General features: G+C 42.4%; 1 protein-coding gene across 1 annotated transcript in view; it reads left to right on the forward strand.

Annotated features, from left to right (window-relative positions):
- The window catches only part of me1 (malic enzyme 1, NADP(+)-dependent, cytosolic), a gene marked incomplete at its 5' end in the record, with an annotated part of 80,049 nt that overhangs the window by 14,664 nt on the left and 41,881 nt on the right, over window positions 1-23,504 (forward strand). Inside the window, 2 exons of the mRNA XM_080040145.1 lie at window positions 12,033-12,166; window positions 14,841-14,990. Of these exons, the coding sequence (XP_079896271.1) occupies window positions 12,033-12,166; window positions 14,841-14,990 (284 nt within the window). The remainder of the gene's footprint in view (window positions 1-12,032; window positions 12,167-14,840; window positions 14,991-23,504) is intronic.

The following is a 23,504-nucleotide window of genomic DNA, read 5'->3' on the forward strand; positions in this document are numbered from 1 at the left end:
GAAGCATGGGGCCAATAACTGTTGCTCTTTTTCAAAAAGATGTGGTTTTAGTTTTCCCACGAAACCTGAAGAATCTTGCCCTGTCGAAACCCAAGAACATCCGTTGGCATACTCCATACGTGTGTATAATTGGAATGATTGACACCAACACTGATCTTGAGAACCCCCATAGTGTGAGGGATATCCCATCAGTCAATGCAAAATGATTGACGGCAGCCATGCAACCACACAGAACACTTTCCTCTCCTGTCTTTCAAAGGCGTTTCTTTGGAGGACTGCAGTGAGGAGGACAAACATTTCTGGGTTAGACTGGGTTGTTAAATGGGATCGGTCAACAGTTTGAACATGAGGGTCACTATTTATGTTGGACAAGACCCAGTCCAGTACCCACATCCATCCAGATTCATGGCTTCTTGCATATCAAACGCTGAGAGCGAGAGCATGCACACACACAGTCATGAATGAATGCATTCATTTTGTCCTTCGCTCCCACATTTCCTATGGTTTTATCAGTCCTCCAACACACACTTACGCCCTTTAATATAAAAGGTAAGTGAACACATCACCAAAGTGGGTTTTGTAGATCGCCCACGGTGCACCGGAAACTACTTCAGCCTGTGCACTATAGAGGTTTAACACCTGCTTTCTTACTCTCTTTCTGTATCCTTAAGAGCTTGACAGAATTTCCTTTTCTTTTCCTATTCTGCAGGCCAACACCAATATTTTGGCTTTGAGCTGGTTATCACACATCAGTAGCAAGAGATACATTCATCCTGTTAATGGCATTTTCAGCTGATTCCTGTAGGCTGCTTTACTCTAACTGAGAACTATGGTGATTATTGAAAGTCAAATTTATCTTTGCATCCAACGTATTAACATCTGTGTGGACATTGAATGTATCTAGCTAGGTAGATAACTACTAGCTATGTTTAGTAACAAAGATGTCCCCATTTGTTAACCTGCCTGCTACACTCTGATTGTCCCTTCAACTGAAACAGAGTGGAAACAGCTGTGAGTGGGAACAGCACCAGACCTATTTAAATCAGTGATCTGGTTGGCGATTCAGAGGTCTGGAACAAGCTCTTTAATCAGCTCGCATGATACAATCTCGCCGTGTGATGACATGCGACGTACAAAGCAAAAAAACCCCATGACATGATTTCAGGAACATGTGCACAGCTTCGTAGTGCCGAGTTCAGCCCAGGTTAAAGAAAAGAGACCCATATATCACGTGTGCGTCTCCTGTGTGGGAGTTTCAACCATTATTAACAAGTGTGGTCTCTCTATGGTTAAGGTGCTTACTTTAATCTGTGTTCTGGGAAGATTCCTGACTAGTGACCTCACTTTGTGACGGATACATATTTGGAATGTGCTGGGATGGAAGAGCACCAAACAATCTTGCCTTAGTGCAGCTTCTAGACGAGACACTGCAGGCAAAAAACACTTTTGTTTTATGATACATTCTGTTCTTCCGAAAATGCATTTTTGTGACCTGTATGAATTATGTTTGACTTATTACATGGAAAAAAAGCTGTATCCAAAATCTTTTCTGTAAAAACTGTGGAACAAACTGGCTACTAATATGTAGTTTGATGTAAGAAATCAACCTGGCAAAGTTTCATGATATCCATATGATAAGTTCACAATTTTACCTGCATTATCTCGCCTTAAACGAGTCCTCTGCTCACAGCTCAAACCATAGCTGAGCAGGTAACAGCCTCCAACTGACTCTCCAGTACCACTCTTTTCTCTTTGTCTCTATACGTGGCAGCACCAGAGAGAGGCTAGTGAGTGTAGTGGTGGTGGCAGTGGTGAGTGGTCTGGTGGTTTTGCTGTTCTATTACGAGCCCGGTCGGTTGGCTGATCACTGCCTGAAAGAGCTGCTAATACTGGCCCTGGTCTGAGTGGTCCAGTGAGCTAATAACCAGAGCTGTTGGTGGCCTGCTCAGTTTGTCTTTGACCTTCATCAAAGAGCCATCCCACCTCTTTTTATCTTTCCCGCTCTTTTCTTTGTTTTTGTCACTCTTACGTCGGCAGTTCCCCTCACCTTTGAATTATATCTTCTAATCCCTCCTATGATAACTATGGGATAAATCTTGTCATTCCGCCGGGCTATCCACTCTCCTGCGCCTGCTGGCTGTTTTTACAGCGTCTAGACACACATGCCTCTATTATTATTACTATTACAACAAGAGGAGGCCATGGTGGGCTGCTGGACAGTAGGGACGTCGTGGAGTGTGGGTCTTCTCCATTAAATACTCTCAGCTCATCTTTTGTTACGTCCTGAATCAGAGGATAGGGATGCTGTTTACAAAGCACAATAGAGTGTAAATAACTAGTGTGTACACTTAGTGTCTGCATGCATATACGTCGGCGTCTGTTTATTAAGATAAGATCACAATTTGTGCATTGTGTCTACGTGTGCATGCATAGATGTATGCGTGTGTGTGTTTATAAACACTAGAGTGGAGAGACTCATATGGCATATGACTCAGTCTTTCCTCCAGCTGTTGGCAGGAGTCTCCCCACTGTGTGGGTCACCGCCGGCCAAACCAGTGAACTCATCAGGAGGCCTTCTGTGATAGCAAGTTCCTAATTCACTTTCTGACTCTGGATATTCACCAGTCCCATGCATGGGCTTTTGGTTTATCAAACAGGCTTACTGTGCATGTCTGGGGCACATATCTCATTCAGAATACAGATGTTTATGTGGGCATGTCTGAACACTCAATGCACGAAACCTCTTTACTTTCAGACCAAGTCCTAATCCCCATCTGTTTCCTTATCTTGCATACTGTATATCATTATTTTTCACTGAATGTAACAGCTGATGGGATTAATTTAAATGCTTCTCATCTGTATCATGCACATCTTAAAGGTGGAGTCAGCAATTCTTGAGAATGCTTGTCAAAATCAGGGAATATACTCACGATCTGCTACATGTAGCCTACGCTGAAAAAAATTTCCAGTCTTAATACACAGCCTAGGCTCTGTTAACAGGAATGTTGCTAGCTACGGTGGGCCCTCTTTGTTTACATACCAGTTTACAGAGCCTAGGCTGTGTATTAACGCCCCCCCCAACAAACAAAAAAAGCGCACACACAGTACGGACATGTAGCGGACTGTGAGGAGATATTCACAGATTTTGACAAAAAGCGATATTCAAAGCAAAAGTTCTCCAGAATCGTTAACTCCACCTTTAAATGCAGGAGTGTCGGTGCGGGGTTAGGGTTAACACGTGGCGGTAATAGCGGGGTAGAGTAGATGGTGCTGCTGGTGGCGGTGTTTATGGGAAGAACCTCCACACGCCTCTGTTCCCTGTTTGCTCAGCTGCTGAGAGAGGTTGTGTAGGGTTTTTTGAGGAGAGCGTGACATCACCAGCAGAAGTGAGTCCAGCTTCACTGGTCTATGGTGCAACAACAGTGTGGGCGAAGGAGTCAACCGCCGGAGATGGCTTTCTCACAGTCCTGTCGAACGTTACGCAAAATGTCAGCCCCCCACAGTTTCATTTTAGGTTTATTCAAGATCAACTTTTATTCTGGCAGCCGCAGGAGAAGTTCTATATTGGACCGCCAACACCAAAGGTTTCCACTCTCTACCCTCCAAGTGGACACACAATGCCAAATATAGTACCATTACTCTTCTGACCCACTATGAGTAAGCTTGTAAACCAGCTTAACATGGAACAAATCCACCCTTTAGATTTAGGTTGATGACAAGGTTACTAAACTGTTTTGTATACAAAGCTTGCTGTGGTCTTGAATTTAAAACTTTTTCTAGCAGAGGTGTGGACTTCAAGTGATGACTTTAAAACATAAGTTGACGAACCGAAACACACTTGCAGCTTGACTTTGACTCAACCATGGACTTGTGACAGACTTGTAACAGCCCAATCAAACGCCCCAGTGCAATTCCCTCTATGGCAGAGGATCTGAAAGGAAAGGATTTTTTTCTTAGATCTGAACTTTGTCTGTCAGTGTGTGTGTGTGTCTGTGTGTATGTGCGTGTCTGTTTTTGTGTGTATGCCGTGCTACCCTGTCTCATGGTTTCACCCCTGCTCAGTTTGCCCTTAGATGCAGTGAAATTTATTTTTAAATCATTAATTATTTAGGTAAAAACACGTCAAAGTCATGCACTGCAACATCATTGTGTTGCAGGGCATGTGCTGGAATGAATTGTTTGAGAACCCAAAACACTGCATTTAACTATTTGGACACAAAAGTATCACGTAGCCTGCCAGAAATAATTAACTGCATTTCCAAATGTAATTAACACCTTTTGAACCTCCTGTATTGCGTTTCAGTGTGACTGATTTTAATATAATGCGCTTGCCCAATGCATTCACTTTGTCACTGTTCTGCAGATCACATCAACAATCTGGTGCACTCTATATTCAGACGTCTCATAAATATGGTTGCCCTGAGTTCGACTTTGATACAAACATTTTAAAAAGAGTTTAAGTGGCACCAATGCAACATGAATGCCAGACAGATAAAGGAGGGGAAGCGGGGTGAAGATGGCCATCGCTATACATCACTTTCAGCAAGTGGGTTTTTTACTGATAAACGAGTCACACAAGAAGGCCATGCTCTCGCTCTGCCTCTTGTGAAAAGAATAGCGCTCCCTCTCCCACACAGTGAGAGAATAGAGGAGTGCTCTGTGGCCACACACGTCTCTGCCAGGGCCGTATCTGGGTGCCAAACATTTGAGCCCTCTCCCTGTCGAAGGCCTGCTGGCTTTTGTCTGCGTGTCTGATCCGCGACTGTGGTTGAGAGAGGCTCAATAGAGGAAGGCCTCCCTATCGTGTCAGGCTCAGGTCTCTCTGAATGGGGCTTGTTTGAATTGAAACTGCAGCTCAGAGAACACACAGGGAAAAGGAAAAAGGAGGCTAGATTCTTATTTGGAATTGGGATTTGTCCGATGGTTAGAGAACTGTGAACAAGAAAGGCTCCCCCCCCCCGCAATGATCAATCATTTGCTTTCTGTGGAATGACATCATTTTCAATTTTCTTTCCCGGAAAGTGGGAAGGCTATTTGAGGGTTTTAAGTGTTTCGGTTCAACTTTTTTTCAATGTCAGCATGTAGACAGAATTGTCCATCTAAACCAGTTATTTGGTTTCATAGCGAGTCACAAACCCATATTTTAGTATAAAAATAAAAAGCAGGGAAAGGTTACAGCTGAAGGAAAACATGATTTCATATTATTGCATTGTGTTTAAAAACATTGTTTAGAGAATGTTCTGTGCCTTATCACTATATTTTCTTCTTTCATATTCCTTTAAGGTAGCCCAACAATTCCCAAGGTTGCATTGGAAATAGGTTTGGACGATTTGCACTTGGAAACACTGAGAGAGTGAACAATGCAGCCTTGGTATTACCCATTGCAGTAAAATGAACAGAACTGCATGTGCAACCGATAAGATCTGACTGCAGCATCCGTACAGTGTAGAGAGTTTTGCATCCGATTCCCATGATGCTTTTGCACACAGGAAGCATAAAACATATTTCTAAGGAGAAAAGTTGAGGAACAGTGTTATTGAGTTAAGGAGCCTATCCTGTGGGTGAACTAAACCAAACGGTTTCATTGGGGAATTTAACTAGAGAAAAACTCTCACTGTAATCAAGGGAGTCTGTCTCTGTGTGGTTGTGGTAGATGGAAATGAAAAGAATGAGGTACTACCAGGATGTTTAAGTTTCTAACCCTCTACTCTAAAGAATGTTGCAACAAGCCCACCCTTTGAACTCCCTGGGGCAGCACCGACTCATAGAAGGCATTTTATCAGTCTCACAGAACATGTACTTTCATCTTTCTTGTTTGAACATCTGGTGAACTAATTGGCTGTTTCCTCCCCGGCCAAACTTTTTGGGGGCGGCAGCATGGCAGCAGTCCGAGGTTAAAGGGTGGCACTGGCCAGTGGGCAGATTACAGCTTTGGGTTGCTACCGCGGCTTCTGGAACATGGAGCTGCGGGCATGGCATGTGTTGGCACAGGGTGCGGGCACTTCAGATGTGGTCAGGGACATGTGGAAGCTTTCTGGGGTTTATCCTGCCCAGCCCAGTTTAGGGTTCTCCTCAGGGGAGAGACGTTACAGCAGCATTTCAGACAAACAAACATAGGGATGCTGTGTGTGTGTGTGTGTGTGTGTGTGTGTGTGTGTGTGTGTTTGTGTTTGTGTGTACAGTATGTGTGTACAGTATGTTTAGCAATTATTTGGTTTTGAAAAGCAAAAATCACAAAAAATACAATTATGGAAAATGTTGACATTTGCTGACAATTCTATTTATAATTGATAAACCTTTGAATCATCTGTTTGCATGCTTTTGGTTCATATCAGTTTCACAGTTCTGACTTACGAGCCGCCCAGGGACTCATAACAGACTTAACAAGGATTCAGAAGTTTGTATGAGCGGAAAGTTGGAGATGTTGGAGCTGTCTTCACTTTTTTTAAACTGTGAGATGAAAGCTCACCATTCTTGGATCACCATTCTTGCATTGTATTGACCCTGGCCTATGTCAGGACAATGTCCTTCCCTGATGCCTTAAGACTGACGGACACATTGACTGAAAGACCTTGGGATTGCAGAGATTGGCAGCTCTATTTAGACACTGGGGACAAGGGCGTCGCAAGGCCAACACTCGAGTCAAAAGTCAAAGAAACGTCAAAACTGGTGTCGACGGTTCCCACGCTTTCCACGGCCAAAGTCTACGAACCGTGCACTGCTAATCTTTCTAACCATGAGACCCACACCCTCTGCTCTTCTCTTGGGCCAGGCCCTGAACCAACCAGTCATGTCTTCAATCATAAAGTCACTCTACAGGGCAGGGTTTCCCCCTCTGGACAGCCATGCTGCCTGCTGCTTTGTTAGGGATGTTAATTAGTCGTTTTGCGGCCCAACTCTATGGATGGTATCTATTTCACATGTGACACTGGCAGCCTTTGACGGCCCACAGAGCTGTGTGGTGATTTATTCTTAATGAGCCATAGTACCTTCATGGGTCTTTTCATTCTCACTGGCTGGCTTTGCTTAATACATTGTATTGCACCATTGCACCTAATAAAGTAAAGTGAGTGATTGATTAATAGATTGAGACCAGCAGTGTGATGTGGGGTATCACTATATTGGTGTGTGTAATTTATTTTTCTTTGAAGTTAATTTAATATTCGTTGGCAATATATCAATCAGTGTAATAGAATACAGCTGTTTAAAGGTCACCTTTCAACATTATTATCGGTCCCGGTGTGTCTAGAGACGCCCAAAGTATGAGAGAAAACAACTCTCGCTCTCTTTTTCTCCATCTCGACCTCTTTGAAAATCAATGTTCAAAACCCCAGTCAGATTTCCCTCCCCCTTATGACCATTCAGGGCCAATCAGAGCACGGTAGGCTTCTTTGGAAGGTGATCGCGCCCCTAATTATTCATAAATGTTAACCTCCAAAAGAATAAAAAAACTAGTCTGCTAGAAAAAAATTCACCCCTCTGTGTTGTCATGGAGATAAGACCTAACGGACTAGAATGTTTTTTTGGACCAGGCCGTAAATAGATTCAATACGACTGTGAAAACGGCCTGTTTAACAAGTGAGTCAAAGAAAAATTGCTCACTTTTGGTACCACCTCGTAGTGGCCACCGGAAGCTACTGCAATGTTTTTCACTTCCGCTTTGGATGCTGGTAGAAATCGCTGTGGTTGGGGCTTGGTTACAACCTGGAAATGAGCATAATATGTGACATTTTAATAGCAAAATACACACAAATATTTACAAAATACGAATTGAATACAAATGCAATAGAATCGCAATTCAAACCCATGGGAAAAGAGTTGTCGAAAAGGCCAATTTCTCCTAAAGGAAGGGTGAAATGACCTTCAAATAGTCAGAAGTTAAAAAAAGAGAGCAGCTGATGCTTGAACAAAGATTTGCATGTCTGCAAGTTACAAATCATTTGTGTGTAAATCGGTTAAGGCGTTCTTAATCTTTCTTACGAGTGGTAAATAATATCTAAATATGCTGAAATGCTGTATTCTAGTCAAATCCTAAATGAATGACTCAGACATACATAATGTTAAAACACTCACTGGGGATGCTTTCACTTTTCATACTTTGAAAGCACGTTGCTGACGATAACATCGGTGACCACTGATGAGAGAGCGGCGGTAGTCTGTGCGAGGAGTGTTATTTATTTTACAGCCTCATACACTCAACAAAAATATAAACGCAACACTTTTGTTTTTGCTCCCATTTTTCACGAGATGGACTTAAAGATCTAAAATTCATTCCAGATACACAATGTTACCATTTCTCTCAAACATTGTTCACAAATCTGTCTAAATGTGTGATAGTGAGCACTTCTGCTTTGCTGAGATAATCCATCCCACCTCACAAGTGTGCCACATCAAGATGCTGATCTGACATCATGATTAGTGCACAGGTGTGCCTTAGACTGTCCACAATAAAAGGCCACCCTGAAATGTGCAGTTTTGTCTCACAGCAAAATGCCACAGATGCCACAAGCATTGAGGGAGAGTGCAATTGGCATGCTGACAGCAGGAATGTCAACCAGATCTGTTGCTCGTGCATTGAATGTTCATTTCTCCACCATAAGCCGTCTCCAGCAACTTCGCACAGCCATTGAAGAGGAGTGGACCAACATTCCACAGGCCACAATTGACAATCTGATAAACTCTATGCGAAGAAGATGTGTTGCACTGCATGAGGCAAATGGTGGTCACACCAGATACTGACTGGTTCTGAGTCCCCAGACCCCCAATAAAGCAAAAAAATGCACATTTCAGAGTGGGCTTTTATTGTGAACAGTCTAAGGCACACCTGTGCACTAATCATGATGTCAGATCAGCATCTTGATGTGGCACACCTGTGAGGTGGGATGGATTATCTCAGCAAAGCAGAAGTGCTCACTATCACACATTTAGACAGATTTGTGAGAGAAATGGTACAATTGTGTATCTGGAATGAATTTTAGATCTTTAAGTCCACCTCATGAAAAATGGGAGCAAAAACAAAAGTGTTGCGTTTATATTTTTGTTGAGTGTATTAAGCTCAGTTTGCCTCATGTATTTTAAGATTATTTTCCCGTTCTCGCCTATTTCTCGCATGGTCAGCTATGGCAGAGGAGCGCTGCATTGTGGGCCAGCTGCTGCTCCACACACACACACACACACACACACACACACACACACACACACACACACACACACACACACACACACACACACACACACAGTCTGGAGTCTCAAGTGAACAGCTGGCTCACTGCAACACAGAAGAATCTTATTTTGATAATTGGGTAAGGCTGTAATTCAGAGCTGCTTCTGTCTATTTTAGGGCCGCTAAGTACAGACTGCGCCAATCATGGCGAACGACGGATGGATCGGCACCTGTAGGCCTACTTTAGCATCTGAAATAACTGTGGCATTAATTTAGTCTTGCTCGGAGGATTATCAGTCACCTCAATAACTGACATCATTTGTATGGATTGATGAATACGACGCTCGATGTTAACTTATGTAATGCATGTAATTCCTCAAACTGAGAGCTTAGACCGTGTGCAAACACAAAACCATATTTTTTAGACGTTATGCCAAAAAGGAAATGGTGTGTTTTTACTTGTTTCCTTCACCCTCATTCCCTCCATTCTGGAATCATTACCTTTGAAAATCACTGAGATCTAAAATCAACAGTTTGAAAGAGGTCCGCTTTCTCTTTATTTCACAAAATGTAAGACTAATGAGATTTGGAAGCGTGTCTGCGGTCAGTGCCGTCGGCTCCTCTGACGTCAAGACCAAATTCTTTATCCAAAGGCCTCTCTCTGTGTCAGATGCTTTTCTACTTCCCTCTAGCCGCGTTTGTCTCGTGCGATGAGGCACATTTTTTATTACGACCTCAGAACTGTTTTAACACAACCAGATACGCAGCAAAGTGCCGGCAGCCTGGAAAAGGCTGTAAATGGAGGTGGCGTGGACCAGATCCAAAATCAGAGATGTTAACTGGGAAGGTCTCACCAGTCGGCAACAGTAGCTGGCGTGATGAGGCCGGGGATGGAGAGGAAATGCAAACGCCCACCATACTGTATCATATATCACACTTTCATTATCATTTGTAGAGAATAGAAGAAAAGGACGTTTCCATTTTAAATATGGACTGAATGCTTGTTCTGGGTGATTCGGGGACATATCTCCCCATTTAAAGGTTGAGTCAGAAATTGTGTAGACTGCTTGTTATCCAAATCACTTTTTGTTATTATTAGTGAATATCTCCTCACGATCAGGTATACCTGTACGTATTGTGTGTGTGTGCTGTGCCCTGAAAGAAAATATGGTGTAAATACACCAAGGCTCTTTAAACAGAAATGTAAACAAAGGGTATGTAAACAGAGGGTGCCCACCTTAGCTAGCAACATACCGATTTACAGAGCCTAGGCTGTGTATTAATACTGGATTTTATTTTTCAGCGCATACACACAGTACGCGCAGGCACCATATGTGATAAAAAGTGATTTTGACAACAAGCGTTTTACAGAATTGCTGACTCCAGCTACATCTCTCCTCAGACATTAAAGGTGGAGTACCGCATTCTCACACCGTCACACCAACACATAACACCACCTCCTCTTTGGAATCTCCTCAAAGGTCAGAGGTCAAACTCATCGGGGTTAAAACCTTGGCACTAAACATGTGTGTGTGTGTGTGTGTGTTTTTCAATTTTGCCGTTCAGGGGTCAGGGGGGGGTGAGCAAGATGAAAGTAAAGGTCAAAGTGAGGCAGGGCCTGCTTGTGTTTGGTGGCTGTGTTGTTTTTGAGGATGTGCGCTGGGGATTGTGGACATCACAGGAGAATGTGAGCCAGCAGCGGCCCCTCTGAACACACACGGGCTGATGGGGGAGCCCCTCTGAGCCCCTCTGAGGACAAACAATCCCAGCTTATAGGAGGACACGTTTGACACACCACTTTCTCTCTCATCACTCAGGAATGCTTGAACAGAAAAGATTGGTGAATATCTTTTCTAAATAGGCAATTGTTAGATGTTCAAAGTTTTCAGAGCCTAGCTGAGCCAGGGGGGAAATACCAAGTGTGCAATAAGATGGGCCATGATTAGGTTCACTTTACTAGGAGCAAATTAAATATATTTGACCCAAAAAGATGTTGTTTTATTTTATTTCATGTTGGCTGATCTACATGACGTTAGCCTTTGGTGATCATGCACAGATAATATTCCTTCTGTATGTCAATTTTTTTTTAAACCATTAGAATCAACAACTGAAATATTTTGTGGGCGCTTTTTGTGCCAGTCTTGTTCATCTACAAAGCGAAACGCCACAGTTGTCTTTTCTCTGTTGTGATAAAATAAATACATTTCTATGAAAAAGTTCCTGTCTCCTGACTATAGCTTTAAGTATTTGAGGTGATCCATTTTACTGGATACAGCGCTACCAAATTCCCCCCCGTTTCCAGTCTTTATGTGTACCCAATCTTACTGTCTCCTGGCAGTAGCTGCATCCCAGAATGTTGAAATATTAATTTAATTTGTTGCAGTTCGTTCACATTAAAAAGCACAAGAAACCTCAGGGAATAGCATGACCACATTGGATACATAACTAGTGGTGAAAGCAATAAATGACAACAGCCAAACTTGAAAGGTTTGTCATCCATTACCATGGAAATAGATTCCGAAATGTGTGTAATCGATCGTGCTACGAATCTCTTTGTTTTACAACTTTACAGAGACACCACAACATTCTGTTTTAAAGTGGTCGATTCTCCTAAAATCTGATTCTGTAGAACTGCACAGTTCTGTGATTTATATCAAGCTACCCTTCTTCTCTGCATGGAAGGTCACAGTCTCGGACACAATCTTAGCTGGGAAAAACACTGCGGGGAATTACTGCATATGTCTTTCTCCTCCTAAACTATGGTTGAGGAAGGTTTAATATCTGTTTTGTCTTTGTGTGCTGTGGATATCCCTTTGGATAGTGGAGGTTAATAGAGCTGGTTTGTGTGTGTGTGTGTGTGTGTTCACAGGGCATGGCCTTCTCACTGGAGGAGCGTCTCCAGACAGGGACCCATGGCCTGCTGCCTCCCTGCTTCATCACACAGGACGTCCAGCTGCTCCGAGTGCAGAAGAACTACGACATGAAGAAAGATGAGCTGGACAGGTGAGGCTCACATCCAAATACATACACACACACACACACACACACACACACACACACACACACACACACACACACACACACAGAAACACACACACACACACACACACACACACAGCCACTGCTATGACGTAGTATGATCTATTTAATCTTCTATCAGCTTCAAATCAGAGTAGAATTTGGATTGATTCCTCGGTGGGACTCCCCCCTGCCTCTGTGCACACTCCAGAAATCCCACATCTGGAAGTCTTCAAAAAACCCAGATTAGCGATCAGCCCCTTTTGGAGATCTAACATCCATCTCCTCAAACCACATATTTCACACTCGTATCTACCCTCTCCACAAGTTTTCCATCCTCTCCCGGTTCTCCTTCACGAGTGTTTTTATAACCTCAGCAGCCTTCAAATGAAAACTTTGGCTCTAGTTTTTTGCACGCTTCGTTAGGCCGATTAGGAGGCGTAGCTGTTAACGTTATGTAATGAATCGGCCTGAATCATGCTTCCATTTCAGTCTTTGATCAACAAAGTTCAGGTCTCAAGCTGAAGTCATTGCCTGTTTGGCTGTTCTGAATTATACGCCTGAGTGCTGAATATTAGCTCCCTGTGAAATTGTCTCAGTCAACCATCCAATCAGATGTCACTCCTGCTGCTGTTAAGAAAGAGTGAGTCGCTGGTGAGACACAATTCAGGGTCAACAGGAACTAGTCAGCTTCCTAAAGCTCCCCCCCCCCCATTTCCCACCATAGCAACATAGCAGCTCCAACATCTAAAAACTGTCATTATGAGCTTGCCGTTGCCATTCCCATGCCCTATCAGTGTCCCTGACAATCTGTCTCCGGGCCTTGAGTGTGTTCCAGCTTCAGACTCCTTGGATTAACAAGTGCTATTTGCCTGCCGTTACTCAAGCCTGCTGTGTTTATTTACACTCTGTTCCCCCAGCTCTGAAATCCTTCTTTGGTATCTACTGCTGGACGCTGTCATGTATTTTTATCAAGACCATAACCTTAAACTTTCACTACTTCTCATTTTATTTTAACAAAGATATCTAGACTGGAATTTCTTGAATGTGAAAGATCACAGAAAAGACAACACGCATGCATGCCAACGTCTTTATGATCTGATAGAGTGACTTAAGAACTGACTGTGACTGTCGTCCACAGAGGAAATGGATGTTCACACGCTTTGCCAACTGAAATACTACAGTATATAAAATGCTACAGCTGAGGGGAAACATCATACATACTGTATCAAGAGAGGTTGTTAGAAAGCAGTAACAAGCTTAAAATGAGCCTGGCAGAGCAGGGGCGGCTGGTCACTCATGCCTAAATAGATTAAGATAGAGATAGATTAGGCCCTGGCAGCCTCAGTTGACTTTAAAGGAAACACTGTGCTCAGTAAGTCAGTGTGGATCCTGCTCTATGAAGCAGTGTGTACTGTAAATATTCCTGTTTCCTGGGCGTGGGTAGCGCTCACGCCTTTTAAGGTTAAGAATGGTGAACAAAATCTTCCTGAATGTTTGCCAGCATCAAATCAGACATTAGCACACTGCAGTAATATGTTAGGAACTGTTGTACGCAATAAATTGTAGTTTTCTTTGAAGAGTCTAAGGAAACTGATGCACTATAATAACTACAAGTCAAGTTATCTGATCCTAGGGCTGCAACCAAAAAATATGCAATCAATTTATCCAACATTATTGTTTTCTTAAATACTTCGAATTAGCCGAACAAAAGTGTATGTTGTAAATAATAAATAATTCGTATGAGGTCATATCCACTAAGAATATGGCATTTACACTGTTTGGTTATGAAAGCAACAATGGAGTGAGAATGTTTCTCTTTCATCACTGGGAACTTTGAAAAACCCTTTATAATGTAGTGTTATACACGGAACTCAATCTACCAGGTTTTTCTATAGATTTTGCTGAGTTTCAAGATAACTATCAGCTAACCAGTTTGCAGTGGGGTTAAAAACTCTTGATATAGATTAAGTGAACCTTCATCTTTTTTGATTTTACCAAACTCTTTTCCTAGTCAGAACTTCTCCAACATAAACCCTTCACTTGATGAATTGCGTGAGGCAGAAGCCAATTTGTTTCGCCAATCTGAAAACGGTTCTCCTCAAGAGCGACTGTCATCACCACCATGCATTGTGCAGCTGCTGTGGCCTAACCTATAGCAGGGAGGGCGTGCATGCTTTCTATTCCCTCAACAAGAGGCACCTTGTGCTCTTGGCTTTATGGAAACTTCTCTGATTAGGAATAGAGCTCTTTCTGGCGGGCTCTGTTTAATTTGGTTCATATGCAAACCCCTTCAGTTCCCGGTCAATCAACAATCAGAACAAAGAGCTTGTGTAGGATATCTGAAGGGCGGAGTTTTATCCTCTGTGTGCTTTTCCAATCGTTTGGAACACAAGCAAAACAAATCTTTACAAGTAATTATTTTGTATTAGACCAGAGTCCCTTTAGTCCCTTTGTTCTCTTCGCCGCTCCCTTTCTTTCCAACATTTTCCTTCAAGCGTTTCCTCTCAGTTCCTCCAATCTTGCCTGGTACACACACACAGCCGCCCACTTAATTAACATCTGACTTGAATAAACCCCTCCCCACTTCAGCAGGTACGAGTCCACACAATATGTTGAAGATTAATTTGCTCTGCTTCTCCTCCCTGTCACTCCCCAGATACGTGTTTCTGATGGGGCTCCAGGACCGCAACGAGAAGCTCTTCTATCGGACACTGAAGTCAGACATTGAGAGGTTCATGCCCACCATATACACCCCCACTGTGGGCCTGGCCTGCCAGCAGTACGGCCTGATCTTTAGAAGACCAAGGTGAGACATCTCCAAAAAAATAAAAATAATCAGGATTTGATTCAAGACTTGTTTCAGCTTATCTCCCACTGCTGTGAACAGGCAGTCGGCCAAAAGGAAGCGGGGTGATATTGTTTTATCTTCCCACCCAGCCAATGCTTCAACCACTCACTCAGTTATGAAATGTCTGACTGGCAGTTTTATCGTTGTTGATTGTTTTCTTCTACTGCTGGCTGTGTGGTACCAATATTCCACTGCTCCAGGCTGCCTTGTCTCACATTGAGTTCAATGGAAAGAACTGGTCACAGGTTTGCACCAATCACATCCCACTGACTCATATACATATATACACATCAGGCAACAAATGTTGAGGGGGAAAGTAAACAGACACCATTACTGTTGGTTTTTCAACACAATAACACCATGTGCGGTTCCACCTGTTTTATATACATTTTAAGTTTGTGCATCAAAACTGAGTGGAACATTTTTCAAAAGCACTTGAAATATCAAAAACACAACCTTTACTGAGGTAGAAAAGTTGGTTTATCAATAAAAGCAGACTAAATAAATAATTTATATACAAATAGCAAATACTTGTTCAAATATAGGCACCAAAATACCATTGCAAAAGTTATAATCCAAAAGAACAACATATGTATCCGAATAACCCACTGCCAAACATCTTTTACCATGATGTGATTGTGCTTTTATCAATTCAAACCTATGTGACATGAAAATGTCTAGAATGGACCGAATAGGGAACCACTAAAAAGAAGGTGTGCCACTCATCTCTTGCTAGTACACTCTGCATTTGTTTCCAGGCTGAAATTCCCCCCTTACAGTTTCATGTGTTTTAGATATTTTTTTAAAATATGTATTTCATCAGATTTCATTGCAAAAAAAAAAAAAAAAAAACGTATGGAAAGTTGGCTTTTATCATGACACAGTACTTTGCATCCAGGCTGTGGAGGTTGGACGAAAACCTTGACGCTTAATGTCCTCAGACTTGCCAACAACTGAAAGTAGTGTTTTGAGACTGAAAAATGTGGGATTATGGCTGTTTCTGATCGACCTAAACATCCCTGCTTTCACTGCCACTACAGCCTTTAGTTCAACTTGGCCACCTTAGACACGGCACAGAACACAAGACATAAATCAGGTGGCATATTTTGTTTAAGAGTTTGACATCCAATCAGCAGACTTTTGGCTAGCTCTTTCTTTATTGCACAGGCAGGAATTTTATGAGGGTTTGATTCAATTGGCTTAAAAAAACTAAAAATGCTGCAAGTATTCAAATCCTTTTTTTTTGTTGGGTGTATTCTTGCAATGAAATCAACACCTGAAGGACTCTGGACAAGATGTGCATATTAAGTTGGACCTGGTTTGGTGCTTAGCAATCAGAACCAAATTTGGATGTTGCGGTAGTTCTTTCAGCCGGAATTTAGTCAGAAAGCTCAGTTTGAGGCTAACCGCCATAAGCTGTGGAAATCGATTCAGGGTTCACCTTGAGTGGATCTGGCTCTGTTTTGAGCAGACAGACATTAATTTTCACTCCTCGTCTACTGTAAACACACGTTCACTCTGTCTCATACGCACACACACACACACACACACACACACACACACACACACACACACACACACACACACACACACACACACACACACACACACACACACCCCTTTCTACTAGTATCTGTTTTCTCTCAAATGGGTTCATCAGGTCCAAGTCTCACTATCTGACAGCAGCGCTCCCCAAGTAGTTTCTAATAGATATTGAGTTGAGTTGTTCATTAATTCTCACTTCATTGGGCTGCTTTCAAGGCCACTCTGTTTTACTTGGCCCTGCTGTCTCCTGACATTAACCTTACTCAGGTGGTAACAGGCTTTGGGTTTGTTTTTTTACTCTATTGAAACTGATAGGAGACCACCCTAGTCAAGTGTCCTTCACTTGTACTTAAGTTCACTTACTGCTGTAATCACTGGCTCTTTTCAGGATCTTAAAAGATACACATACGCCAATAATCCACTAGCTATTGTTGTCAGTTGACAGGAGGTATTTCACTAATGGTGCAGCCATTCGCTGGAATTCTGACAAACAAGCTCCATTTTGAAAATAAGCATAGTTTAACATTGTAAAAATGAGTTTTGACGGGTATCAGAAAGTTAATTCAGTCCCTGTATTTCCCCCGTGTGTTTTATTGCTTCATTTATAATACTACCATGAATACTTTCGATTAGCTGTTAAACCCAACTTTTCCCTCATTTTGTACAAGCTGTGTTATCATAGGCTAAATGCTTACCTTGGGTACTTTTAAAATAGTTGGAAACCAAAGTCATCCCATGCATATAAATGTGTTACCCAACAAATCCCTGTTTCCCCATCCCTGCAGAACTATGTGGAAAATATTCCTAGCACGCTTCCCATCCTCTCACTTTGAGCTGGCTGGAAGAGTCATTTTATACGCTCCCACTCCAGTCTCACAGCACAGCGGGCCAGGACCTGCTGCCAGAGGCCCTGGAGTTAGGAGTTGGGCCTAGGAGGAAATGTGCATCAGGGGATCAGTTACCGGGGACAAAGTGGACTGTCTCTGACAGATTTAGGTTTTCAGCCAGGTTGTTTCTCTTTGCTAAACATGCATGAGGAAAGGGAAGGGACAAATACCAGGTTACACATTAGTTTGCATTCACTGCATATGCGTATTGTCTAAACGTGTTCAGCAATGCTAGTGGTGTGGCTATAGGTATGGCCATTTTAGTTGGTCTGTCCACCACTTTGGTCCAGACTGAAATATCTCAGCAACTATGGGAAGGATTGAAATTGGATGTTTCTCGTAGTGTCATCACTTTTCATCTTGGATGAATCCTGATGACTTTTGTGATCAAAGGATTTTTTCATAGCGCCAACATTTTTACCTATCCAGTGAAATATGTCAGCACCTACTGGATGGATTGGTATACAATTGTGTACAGACATTTAATGGTTCCCAAAAGTATTCTTTCATTCATTCCTGACTTTAGGTTTGCCATTTTGTGGGTTTGCATAGAATATAGCCAAATATGGAATGGATTGCCATGAAATTTGGCATAGACACCCGTGCCCCCATCAGGATGAACATTAATAACATTGGTCTCTGCAATTTTTTCCTGCTTGCAGCATCATCAGATTGAAAACATTCCTAAACTTTGTTTTATGCCAAACGTATGGCACTCATAATCAGATGTACTTTTTACTAGCTAAGTGGTAATTGGCAAATGTTAGTTTGCTAACTTGCTAAACTTAGAAGCTTAATTTATATGGTACCGTACATACAGCATAATACATAAATGTCAGCTTGCAGGCATGTGCCTAAGAAAGCCTGTACAGGGCTACTAGTATAGCTGCAGACTTTGTTAGTTAGGTTCTAAAAGGTCCTAGAGCTCTTGTTGCTAACCTCTGTGTTGTAGAATAAATATCAGGTGTTCTGTTTTCTATATATATTGTATATGCACAAGGCATTCTACTCACCAGCATCCCCTGAAAATGTCTGTAATGGATTAGTGATGCCTCTGTGTGTGTGTGTGTGTGTGTGTGTGTATGTGTGTGTGTGTGTGTGTGTGTGTGTATGTGTGTGTGCATGCGTGTCCTCCAGCCGGACCACCATAGCAGCAGATTAGGTCTGTAATCACTGGCTCTCAGGTATAAAGACTCTCTGTGTGAAAGCAGCAGCCTCTCCTTGTCTTGCCCCGACTCTACCTGCTAATCTGCCTCATGGAGACTAAACACTCAGACACCAGGCTCTGTACCAGGGGCCAAAGATCAGGCCCCATTAAGTGTCAAAACATGGCCGATTCACTGATCTTTAGATGGGGCAGAGGGAGGAAGGAGAGGTGGAAAAAGGAACACATTCACATCATCAGGAGATTAGCGGACATGCTTACTTGTATTGGTTTGTAAGCTCATGAGCGGACACAGTGTTTAGCAGAGAAAGTTGGTCTGTCCTCATCTCGCACAGTTTGTTTCTGTGTTCACCATAAATGTGTCTTGTGTGTACTTTGTTTGACAGCTGAAAGTACTCAGTTGTGATAAATGATAATGTCGTGTAGCGGGAAAAGCATCCCAAGTATTGCATGAAAGTAATTTGATCCCCTTTGGTCACTGCCAGGGTCACCCTGCCCTCTGTGGTGCACTGCTATGGAGTGTCTAAATAAACTTGTAATAGGCCCTTTTAAAGTAACAGGCTGACTCTTCAATGTACTCTCTAAGTAAGTGACAGAAACCAATCCATCTTGCTGATGGAGATAAATGATCATTGGTAGCCCATTAATGGATTCCTGGTTAAGGGTCAAGGGCCAGCTACTGCTTCTACAGCTGTCTGTCAGGAGCTGGAGAGTAAGACAGGCTTTCCTTATCTCCCTAGAGATATGGTTAGACTAAAGACCAGATGCGTCCTATTTATTTTACCATTTCTACTGTATACAGTATAGACCATTGGTCTTATTGCCTATATACATATGTGAGAAAAATAAATATTTCAATTTGATATACGGTAAACTGCTCAGTAGGGAATTTGTTTGGGGCTAAGCCCCTTGCTCAAGGGCTTCTAAGTGATGGTGATGAGTGAGGGAAAAGCACTGCTCTTCGAATTTACCCGCCCTCATTTATCCAACCAGTCAGTGAGTATTTACAGCAGCAGGCTGGTGTACACATGTACGTAAAATACAATCCTAATGAACTCATAATAGTTTTTGGGCATCAATGGAACTCTGTAGTTGGATCTATACAGTGTTGTTTATGGAATTGTATTAAATGTTTTTATGTTTAACGTGAATATAGTTATATACTGTACATCTTATTGAAAATAAATAAAGAAGAATCTTGTCAGCGTCCTTGGTTACACTAGGAAATGAAGCATGTCTTTTTGTCATGAGTCTGAGGATAGCTGGGTATGATTATTTTACTATTTCTGTCTACCAGTATGAAAACACTTAGAAGTAAAGAGCTACTTCATTCATTATCAACTGTACTAGACCATAACCTGAATACAGCCATAAGTAGGTCTTGTAAGGCTAAGTCTTTGGCTACCCCAGAGGGTGAGCTGCTGGAGGTTATAAAGGCCTAATGAAAGGCGTCGGCTGAAGTAGCGTGGGCCACCTCTGGAGTGGCACATGGCTGTAAGATGAAGTGTATCAACCTTTCAGATTAGGGGCTTCTGAGCTGTGATCTCACCCCATTCAGGCCCACACACAGTGTTACAAGAGAGTGTGAGAGAAACCAGTTCATTTGGATTGATGAGCATCCAGGGCACAAGGAAAAGTAGCCTTTCTTCCTCCTGCATCATTAATCAACACATGACTATTGAACCGTAATGAACTGCTTAAAACCGTGAATAAGAACCAACAGCTTATTCTACATAACCCGATTCCGGAGAGAATTTGCTTCCTGATTATGACTGATTGCATTGCTTTCGCCGGTGCATTTGTTTACCACATTTTTACTCTTTGGTAGACCATGAAAGAAGCTCAGAAAAGGGCCTGTGTTGAACGGGAGAAGAAAGGGAGGAGAGAAATGCTTTGGAAAATACCTCGTATGGAACGTGGCAAACATTTGGGGTTAATTCCACTCTGGACTTTGAGGACCCTGTATAACAATATACAGCATCATGTCCGAACAGGTTTTAGTGCCAGTGAAAGCAAAGAAACCTTGACTCTAGCTTACTGTAACTCCAGTTCTCCTGCAGTATCCCTTTAGTAGAACAAATGGATGCACAGTATCTGCTAATGCCCAACATAAATCCACAGCAGTGTTACCATTTGCTGTGTGTAAACATGGAACGTAATCAACTTAAATATATGTTTAGGATAACTGTCTACTCCACTAAGACTACCTGGCTGAATTGTCTATGGCCCACAGTACCAGGGACCGTGGTTAATTCAAACTGCCTTAATTGTCCATGACTTTTTCCATGACAGGGGGAGTAAGGTGGCTGGAGAGCAAGGTGGTTGGAGTCGGCTCTTTAGGAGAAAAATCCATTTGTTTCCATTGTGTCTCTTAGAAACAACCATGAAATCATGGCAGATGTATTAATCTAGAGTTTTGGTTGGGATAACGGTCGTCTGACTAAAAGCCTGCCTGGCCGTCTCTTTCACTGTCTGTCCTCACCTTTTTAAAAGGTTTGGCTTCTTCACTCCGGTTGGATGGGATCCTGTCCGGGCCTGTGACCACCGTGCTTGTCAGGTCCCAGCTTCATCAACCAACCTGCTGTCACAAGTTCATATTTTCAATTTGGCCATCCGCTATAAACAACATTGCACAAACCCTGAGACTGCCGACCTTGGCACAGTAAAGAACAGACAGGAAGCCGCCATAGTATAATGTGAACGTAATTCCATTGAAGCAGCACAAGGCAAAGTGGCATCATGAACATCATGTTAATGACTTATGCAATGTGTCAGTACGTCAAAATCACTTTGTCATAATAATCAGTGAATACTTTCTCGCGATCCACTACCTGTCCGTACTGTGTGCGCGCTGATAATAAATCTGGTCTTAATACACAGCCTAGGCTCTTTAAACTTGTATGTTAACAAAGAGAGCCCATCTTAACTAGCAGCATGTCCGTTTACAGCACCTAGGCTGTGTTTTAACACTGGATTTTTTGGGCAGATCACACACAGTACCGACAGGTAGTGGATCATTAGGGGGTATTCACTGATTTTGACAACAAATACTCTCCGGAATCCCTGGCTTTGTGTAAGAATTCAGGATCATAATACAAAAAATGGAATGGAAAATGGAAATAACTTCAAAAGTATTTTTGTCAAAAGGAAATAGATGAAAAAGAATGGACTTGTGGCAGGCTAAGAAGAATTTAACATGGAGTCTTGTATTATACTCTTGTAGTATGATATACCTTGTATTATATGCATCTTTACCATGTATCTTCCTCAACAGTACCAGCAGACACCTAACGGGTATATAAGTCCATCAAGAGTATTTTGCCAGTGCTCATCATGCCAGCACATAGGCAATGTAACATGAGCACTGACATGCTTATGCACTGCAGATGATATACAAAAAAGGGACACTACTAATATTTCCCCAAATAACTTATATTTGTTTCCATAATGCGATGTCAGTTGCTGAAAGATGAATTTATGCAAGACTCCCCATCTCCACCAAGGACACAGTTTTACAGCACAGCTCTGTTTGGCTGTCTCCACATGTTTTCTGGTGTGCAGTAGTAATATTTCACCAGCCCACACTGGAAAATACAACTCGCTGATTTAATGGGAATTTCACAGTGCATTAGAACTAAGAGGAAACATTGTAGCATGACAAAGGAGTTCAGTACGGATATCGGCCTAAATATATACGGAAACAATAGTGACTAGTTCATGTTGTCAGTGTGGATGTAGCTTTTATGGATATAGTTTTCCTCTTCCTACCTTGAAAAACTGTGGTACAACTATAAAACCTAGAAGTGGGAGAAGTTGGCGACTTAAATACGAGGCCTTATGGAATATGTTTGAAAATCTTGGCCACTTCTACTACTTTGTACTTATGCGCTCTGTATGTTTTAATGATGTTATCTTTTCCCCACAATTACTGCTGAAGGGGCCTTATGAATCCACAAAGACATTGCAGATTGAATTTAATCTATATCATTTCTTTATTACCCCTGTCAAGTAGTGTGTGTGGGTGCCAAAGCACATGTTGGAGGTGGCTTCTCATAAGTTAGTGTATGAAGATTGCCAGCAGCTCAGCAGCATAGTGGTTTATGCTGCTGGCCTCATTCCTGTGCAACTAGTAGCAGCCATATACTGTAGGTACTGTATGGGTGATGTTATGCACTTCTTCAATGTATTGTATAGTTGCATATTTGCGGGGTGAATAGGGAGTCATGCATACTGGCAGGGGTCAGATCTTGACCATGTGTGGACAGACTTTTGCCCACATTGATTCAGTTGGCTCCCAGTGTAGCCTCTGCTACACATGGAACATCCTCAATATGTAAATGAAACAGAGAGATTACTTTGAATCATAAGAATGGCGTGCATGAGGGATAAAGATGAAGTTGACTGACATAGAGTTTATATCAAAGTGTCAACTGTGGACGGATCAGTGTTAGGTCTCGGATGCACTGAATTGTACACATAGACATACAAACCACTTCCAGCAGCACGCATGGAAAAATGCTTCAGTTACTGTTCCCTGGTCCCTCTCCAACCCTATTGGCATGTTGTAGTCTACAAACTCAGGCATCATCTTTCCCCTTTCGTGTCGGGTGTAAACCTCCCATTACGGCCTCATGGATTGATGCAGAGATTACAAGAAATGCAACACCACCGCGGTCAGATCCAAACTGCTGCTACCACTTCTCTGTGCTCTGCTGGGGCTCAGGTTGAGGCCTAATGGAGCTGTTTAGACTGTGTGGATTACACTGCAGAAGACGGTGGAGCCTGACAGTTTGCGGTCACTGAGTCCAACTCATCATCTGGTTTACAGGGGTTTGTAATGTTTGTTTTTCCAGGTGTGGCATTTCATGCTTTAGT

Source organism: Ammodytes marinus (genome assembly GCF_949987685.1).
Source record: "Ammodytes marinus genome assembly, chromosome: 13".
In the NCBI taxonomy this organism is placed as follows: domain Eukaryota; kingdom Metazoa; phylum Chordata; class Actinopteri; order Uranoscopiformes; family Ammodytidae; genus Ammodytes; species Ammodytes marinus.